At 36.4% G+C, this 7,456-nt stretch overlaps 1 protein-coding gene across 23 annotated transcripts; it reads left to right on the forward strand.

Annotated features, from left to right (window-relative positions):
* The first annotated feature begins 2,520 nt into the window (after nt 1–2,520).
* LOC143845479 (uncharacterized) lies at nt 2,521–6,683 on the forward strand. 23 transcript variants are annotated; one of them, XR_013234421.1, is made up of 9 exons: nt 2,521–2,672; nt 2,755–2,823; nt 2,965–3,020; nt 3,515–3,600; nt 4,328–4,381; nt 4,516–4,581; nt 5,668–5,807; nt 6,224–6,309; nt 6,425–6,683. XR_013234421.1 is itself a non-coding variant. In XM_077353843.1 (6 exons), the coding sequence occupies exons 1-6, from the start codon at nt 2,566–2,568 to the stop codon at nt 6,547–6,549; spliced, it is 453 nt and encodes a 150-aa protein (XP_077209958.1). In that variant the 5' UTR covers nt 2,521–2,565; the 3' UTR covers nt 6,550–6,683. The 23 variants fall into 23 exon arrangements, 3 of the variants coding, with proteins under 3 accessions (XP_077209958.1, XP_077209960.1, XP_077209959.1); XR_013234420.1 differs by having other exon boundaries at nt 6,280–6,309; XR_013234422.1 differs by lacking the exon at nt 6,224–6,309.
* The last annotated feature ends 773 nt before the right edge of the window (nt 6,684–7,456 follow it).

The following is a 7,456-nucleotide window of genomic DNA, read 5'->3' on the forward strand; positions in this document are numbered from 1 at the left end:
CAAATCATCTTTCTCCTCGTCCGTTAATTTCTCTGACAATGCCTCTTTACCCTTTAGCACCTTTAATAGCCCTTGTGTTACCAATAGGGCATGCATCTTCATCCTTCAGACGCTAAAACTACCCTTTCCAACGAACTTCTCGACGTCAAGCTTCGCACCACCCGCCACCGAGGTTAATTGAAACAAAGCTTGGGCAAAAGCGGAACAACCCAAAGCTCTAATACCAATTTGTTGTGAAAAAACCCCCTTCTTATGCGATCTGCAATTTCAATGGCAAAGCAAAACGAAACAACAAACACAAGCAAACCCACAAAAGACACAAAGATTTACGTGGTTCGGCAAAGCTTGCTCCACGGCAGAGGCGATGAGAAAAATCCACTAGAAGATCAAGATATTACAAGAGAAGATCAGTTTTTCTCTCACCAAAATGTTCTGGAAACCCTAGCATACTCTTTTCCTTTTTCTTTTGAGCTCTCAACCCTCTTTATAAGACTTGCTTCTAAATAAGCCCTAAAAAACCCTTTATACAAAGTGGGCCATAAGTTAGTCTTATCGGGCTGAAAAACATATAAAATGGGCCGGGCCAAGCGGCCGGGGGCTACGCATTGCCAAGCCCACACATTGCCGAATATCAAGGGCATATAATCATGTGTACAATGGTAAGTCCAGGCATATTGGACTTAGGCATTGTGTTATTAGGCAGTTACTTACTGATGGAGTAGTAACTATATATTATGTAAGATCAAGTCAAAACTTGGCTGATCCATTAACTAAAATTCTTACAAGAGATTTGGTGTTTAAGAGATCAATGGGGATGGGTCTAAAGCTAATAACCAATGATCACCAATGATGGAAACTCAACCCAACGCTTAAAGAGACATCAAGTCTTGAGTTCAATGAGCCCAAGTACATCATATGGAGTGATTGCAAGCACTATAATATATGATATTTTCATCCCAAGGTAAAGTGCTTAGTATCTGTAATGTGTAACGGAGGAGGATGAACAATTGGTTCTTAATAGGCTTGTAACAGGATGTTAGAGTGCTTTAGTTACAATGGCACTCTTAAGCCTACCTATGTGAGTGTGGAAGTGGTGCCGCTTCCTATGAGACTTGGCTAGTCTCTAGAGTACTCATGAAACCGAGATACAGACACAAGGCCTATACACGTGTCAGATTTTATAAACTACCTATAAAGACGAAATCTTATGTGTGATGGTGTGTCCGGTTAGCCAAATAGAATAGCTTGTTCAAAGATACGCCTACTATGCAATTCTAGCTAACTTTGATATGTTGTCACTAAGTGAAGGTTCAAATTGTAAGATACCTTCATCTATGCATAAAATTTTCAAGCCTTATGAGAAAGCAATTTTCATTTTGAAAATGGTGGGGGATTGTTAGAGAATTTTCAAAATGCAAAGTAATATTTAGAAATTAAAATGGTTTTATAAGTTTTTAATTTTAAATATAAAAAGAATTTTAAGATAGGGCGGTAGACCGGGGTATCCCGGGCGACCGCAGATTGGTTACTGGAAATGAAATTGATTTCCAGGGAGGTGTCGGAGGTCGACCGCGGAAGGCCGGTCGACCTCAGTTCTTTGGATCGTAAAAAAAAAAAAATGGACAGGCGCATGCCGGCGGGCGACCGCGGTGGCCCGGTCGACCGCAACGATTCGAAAAACTATCCGTTGGGAGAAAATAGATATGGCTTTTTACTTCCGTTTTTCATTCTTTCTTCATGTCTTTTTATTCCCAAGAGTCATGGATGTTTTTCAAACACAAAGGACACTTTGTGGATGATCAAGAAACTTAAATCACCAAGAGTTGTGATCGAATGGTGATTATTCAAACCAATCAAAGGGATGTATTGAAGAGATGTTTCTCTTAGTGAATAGACATCAAAAATTCTATAAAAAGAACAAAAACCTGTCTTTTAAGAATAATGAAAATCAGTTATTGCTGTAGTTTTTTCATCTCTCTCTAGCAATCTCTCTCTCACTTGTATTTTTCAAGTTAGTTTTGTTCATAAAACAGTGTGCTAAAATCTGTTTTTAATTTTCTTTAAAGCTTGAAGTTCTTGAAAGGTGTTTTGGGTTTGATTCCGTTTATGCAAAGCGTCATCAAATAATTTGTAGAATTGTTCTACAAGGCTTCATTGTATCTTGGAGGCAATTCCACTACAAGAAAGTTCACCTTCAGCGGCGCTCTTTTACTAACGTTCCAAAAAAACGTCCCTAAATGATAAAATTACCGGCGTTTATTTGGTTAACGCCAGTGCATGTAAATTTCATGCGGTCCCGTTGCTAGGAATATTCACCAATGTTCACTAAACGTCCCTAAATGTTGCTAATCAGCGACGTTTGCTATCAAAACGTCGCAAAACATGCGTTTATCCCATGGCTTGGACTAAATTTTGTTTTTGTTTTCAACGACGGTAAATCGAGGAATAATCACTTTCTGGCTTTGTTTTCAGCTACGTTCAATGAAACGTCGGTTATTCTTACTACACCGGCGGGTTTTATTGACCCTCGGTGAAGGTCTCAGTAAAAACCCAAAATTAAAAGAAATGGACCACGCACGCAAATCCCTTTTCTCCCTCCCGCGAACTGTTTTCACCCTCCTCTTTGTGGACTATCTCTCCGGCGAGTATCTCTCCGGCATCTTCCTCAATAGGTAGGTATTTGTGATTTTATTTCTAGGGTTTTGATTTGCTTTTAAGGGTTTTGATATTCATTTTCAATTGTCTTTTTTCTAGGGTTTTGGTTTCTTTAAGAGAAGGGGTTTTGAATCTGGTTTTCTCACAAAAGAAGGCGAAGGAGAAAGGGTATGAATCTCATTTATTCACATTGCCCTAGGGTTTTGAATCTCCTTTTTTTTCCCTTGGAAAATAAGGGTTTTGAATCTCATCTTCTTAGATTTATCTTAAATCTAGGGTTTTGATTTCAGTTTCAATTGTTTTTTCTAGGGTTTTGGTTTCAATAGAAGGGGCTTCCCTTCACAAAAGAAGGCGAAGAAGAAAGAGTATGAATCTCGTTTATTTACAGTGCCCTAGGATTTTGAATCTCGTTTTCTATTTTTTTTCTTTTGGAAATTAGGGTTTTGAATCTCCTTTTTAGAGATTTATCTTAAATCACTAATCTCTTCTTTACTCTTTTGGAAAGAGTAAAGAGATGGCGCAAAGAGATGAATTTTATTTCGTACCAACCATTTCTACCCGCTACATGTTTGTAGAAATGGCGCAAAGAGATGTTCCGATGCTCTTCTCCATATGTTTTTTGAAGCAGTGCCATGTTGTGCTTAGAGTTTGATTAGAAATACTCTTTATATGATTGCTTTGTGTTATAATTGTGATTTATTTGTGGGTTTTTTCCATTTTGAAATCCTGTTTTAAGGATTTCTTTAGTGTTACAAATGCGATTTGTTTGTGAGTTGTTGCCATTTTTGAGTGTGGATTTGGGTGTGGGTTTTGGACTATCCCATTTTTCAACACAAGTTCCTTCTGGCATTGTTTCCAGTACAAACACATGATTATCTCAGAATTTTGGCACCGACTAGCAGCCCATTCATCAAACTCGACAAACATTGTTATTACTTATGTTTGGTAAGCAATCAAGGAGCCATGTTTCAATATTTATTATGTGCTACCATTTTAACATGGAATGGTTGGTAATAAATGTCAAACAACCTAAATATAAAGCAATCCATGCTTAATTTTTTGCAAACTGACTATCCATTCAAAATACTTTATGAACCCAATAGAATTTTAGCAAATGGTCAATCGAAAACCATGATTTTATAGAACTTCAATAAATCATTGTGCGAAAATGTTCCAACTCACATCTCTCACCTTCCCCATTTTTTAGTACATATTATAATTTTATCAAAATGTGATGGTGGGAATGTGTGTGTATAAAACTGTTTATTCTTGCATGTCAATTTTTCCATCTCAGATATAAAAAATTATCAGTCTGTCCAACACTAGATTTCGAGTTCTGTTACCATAGATTATAGGTTGGACAATGTTTTATAGACTAAAGAGATATGACCCTTGATGTCCTAATGTTTTGTGTTAAACAACCAGTTAATCCAAAAGCTTAAGTTGTTGAAGAAAGTGTTATTAAATCTTTTATACTTTAAAATCAGTTTCCCTTGTTTTTACATTACCTTATGGTGCTTGTTTTTATACTTTAAAATCTGTCTCACTGCTGCCTTGGTGCTTGTTTGGATCAAATGTTTATTCAATTCAATTTGGACCCATTTGGTATCTTATTTCATGACAGAGCACGGAACAAACATTTGAAACTTTATGTGTTTCCACTCTTTGACAGGTTCTACTGAACTTAACAAATGATAATCCTGTAGGCTGTCAGAAAATTACTGGTGTATGTAATATTACACCGAATTTATAAGCTCCCTTTGTCATCTGAATGTGTCTTAGTCATCTTGAAATCGTCTCTCCCAATAGGTTGATCTTCTTCCTCCCTGTTTTATTATTATTATTTTTTTGCCCTTGCAGATTGTTTAGAAGAGAGAGGTCTTACAAGGGTGATTGATTTTGTTTCCTCTCTTAACGGCATCTGCGGTATGCCTCAAACCTATAGTCTTTCATCTCATATCTCTCATTTCACATATCAAATCTCTCATCTATCTATTAATTTCTCAGTTATTATGGTCTTTATGGGGGTTTTTTCCGGTGATCAAGACAGTTGTGCTCAATTGTCCTCTGATACCATGTAAGGAATCTATCACAGGTTCCACTAGAGAAACCAAGAGAAGAGGAGCACAATAGATACATAGAGAAGACAATGTCAGTGGAGATATACTACTAACCTCTTGGTTGCTGAATTTCTCAATTAATAAATATAATGTTGCAACATATTGAGCAACAATAAATATTACAAGATATTACAAGGATAGGAAAAGAAAGGTGTCGGTGATTGACCAAACTCAAAAGGACAGAGAGGTGGCTGATTGCCAAACTCTAAAGATAGAAAGTGATAAAGTTGGCCGGTAGCCAAACCCTTAAGATGGAAAAGACAAAAACGAAGACATAATGTTTTTTGAGAAAACTCTTAAAACAAGGATGGAATCCGCAAAGTGATCTGTTATCTCTTAAAATCCCCCCACCTTCAGAGCTGATCCCATGAAGAGATAGCACTGAGGTCACGCTCCTCCGAGAGAGGTTTCCGTTACCGGCGAATACGTGAACAATGGGTCAAATGGGACTTATCATAGCTCTAAAATTACTACTGTCACCAAACTGGAAATTCTTTTCTTCTTTCACCAGTGACTTGAGTGATTTAAGTTCAGAATTTCTGTACAATATGATTCAATTTGGATCACCATCATTTTTTGGGGGATTTGAATCTAATTGTAGAATTGTAACAATTTTTTTGCAACCTTATACTGATAAACTCATTTCTTTGACATCAAGATTTTCATCTCCTCATATACAAGTATGAGATTTGTTCTTATTCTGTAACACTACTATAGATACTGTTTTTTCACAGCTTAAAGAGAAAGGTTATTTTTTCATTAAGCCCATTATTGTTTTATATTTGGGTCATGCATAAGCAGTATTCTTTATGTGTTCCTTTCCTTAAGCTTGTATGCATGCACTCAATTACCCTGTGTAAACTTGTAATGGAAGGAGCTTTTTTTTTGGTAGGTGCAATTGAAGGAGGTGACTGATTAGATTTCTGGATTTGATACAAGTTACTGGATGTTTTGGGATGCAAATTCACCCTTGAATTTGTTTGCAATCATAGTGAAAAGGATGCTGAAGGAGATCACAGACGTAATGCTGGTGTAGGTTTACATATCATTTTCTGAATTTCTGGGAACTTTGGAAAGTAGAAATTGTTTCTACTTCAGTTAAATAGCAACATGCAATCTGAAATCAAATTAATAATCAAAAGCAGCTAGAATTATATAGAGATGAAGAGCTTTTACAGTACTTCATCAATAGAAAACAACTCATCCAAGTAAAGTCCCAACAATAAGTTATAACCGAGGGGAAAATCAACTATAATTAAAAGAAATCAGATCTCAATATATGTCTACCAAACGAATCCGATCTACTAAATAATATCCATGGCCCAAAAAGGTGTCCAACAGGATATAAGACTAATGGAAGTTAATAGGATAAGACTTCATAGTATGGTGAAAAGCAAATAGGCAAGGAATAAGGTTTATTAAAAAGCTGTGTTTATTGGATTTGGTAGCTATCTTATTCCAAACACTGGTTGACTTTGGATGCTTTTGAAATCCTTCCTTGCAGGATGTGTTCAATCTACTTCCAAATCTAAATGTGAGTGAACTAATCAATGCTTTTGCAGATAATGGCATCAATGTTGCTGAAAACTGTATTTTGGCCTTTCATTCATCATCTTGTAATTGTTACATCTAACTTTTTACTCTTGCAGTGAAAAAGAATGATATGATGCTGGTTATTTTCCTTTCGTCCCTCATTCGGAGCGTAATTGCACTCCACAACCTGATAAACAACAGGGTAATGTTGTTTCTCATGATATCAATGCTCAATTTTTAATCTAAATTCATACTCTTAAATTTCTGCCTCCATGTAGTGGCCAATTCATTATAAATTCTGGGCTCTGTTAAAAATGAAAATTGTTGATAAGTTGATAACTATTTGAATTTCATAACTACTTGAAGATTCACCTCTCTCTCTCTCTCTCTCTCTCTCTCTCTCTCTCTCTCTCTCTCTCTCTCTCTCTCTCTCTCTCTCTCTCTCTCTCACACACAGAGAATTGTACGGTGTAAGCCCGTATAGTCCAGTATTTCTCAAAAAGTACAGTAGAGCCCACACCGTAGGATGACCCAAACCGTCCATTTGATGGGCCACAACGTAAATAGGTTGTGCCCAAAAAATCATTTCCATAGGATGATCCTAGCACTCACATCTATAGATGAATTGCATATTATGGAAACCTCTAGAGATCAGAGGGTTGGGATCATCATATGGAAATGATTATTTGGGCACAACCTATTTACATTGTGGATCATCCTATGGTATGGCCTTTTATCGTCAATCTATGGATTTTTAGAGGAAGGGATGGAACCTTTTATATAATTTTGTTTCTTGTCATTGTATTTGAAACGATGGATGCCATTATAGTGTCATTTAATGTCCTTTAAATAGTCTTTTTTTAGTACTGTTGGATGTCACACTGAGGAAGATGGAGATGGAGATGGAGATGGAGATAGATTGTTTGATGATTTTTGTTTGGAGGACCTTCTTGGGTTTAATTTAAATGGAAATGGTGATTTGATGACTTTGGATGTTTTTTTTTTCTATCGTTTGGATGCCAATATGTGTATATATATGTTACTTTCTTATGGTTGTACAGGTTTTATACAGGTTCATATTCACTGTGCTGCTTTATTTCCAAAAAAAAAAAAAATGCTAATCACCGGCGGTCATAAAACCGACGGTG

The sequence above is a fragment of the Tasmannia lanceolata genome, unplaced genomic scaffold, assembly GCF_043159265.1.
Source record: "Tasmannia lanceolata isolate RefF3 unplaced genomic scaffold, GAP_Taslan_0.1 ptg000015l, whole genome shotgun sequence".
NCBI lineage: Eukaryota > Viridiplantae > Streptophyta > Magnoliopsida > Canellales > Winteraceae > Tasmannia > Tasmannia lanceolata.

Coding starts and splice junctions, on each gene's coding strand:
- LOC143845479 (XM_077353843.1), top strand. CDS start 2,566: ATGGACCACGCACGCAAATCCCTTTTCTCCCTCCCGCGAACTGTTTTC. Junction 2,673..2,754: donor TCCGGCATCTTCCTCAATAG/GTAGGTATTTGT, acceptor TCTTTTTTCTAG/GGTTTTGGTTTCTTTAAGAG. Junction 3,021..4,515: donor AAGAAGGCGAAGAAGAAAGA/GTATGAATCTCG, acceptor TTGCCCTTGCAG/ATTGTTTAGAAGAGAGAGGT.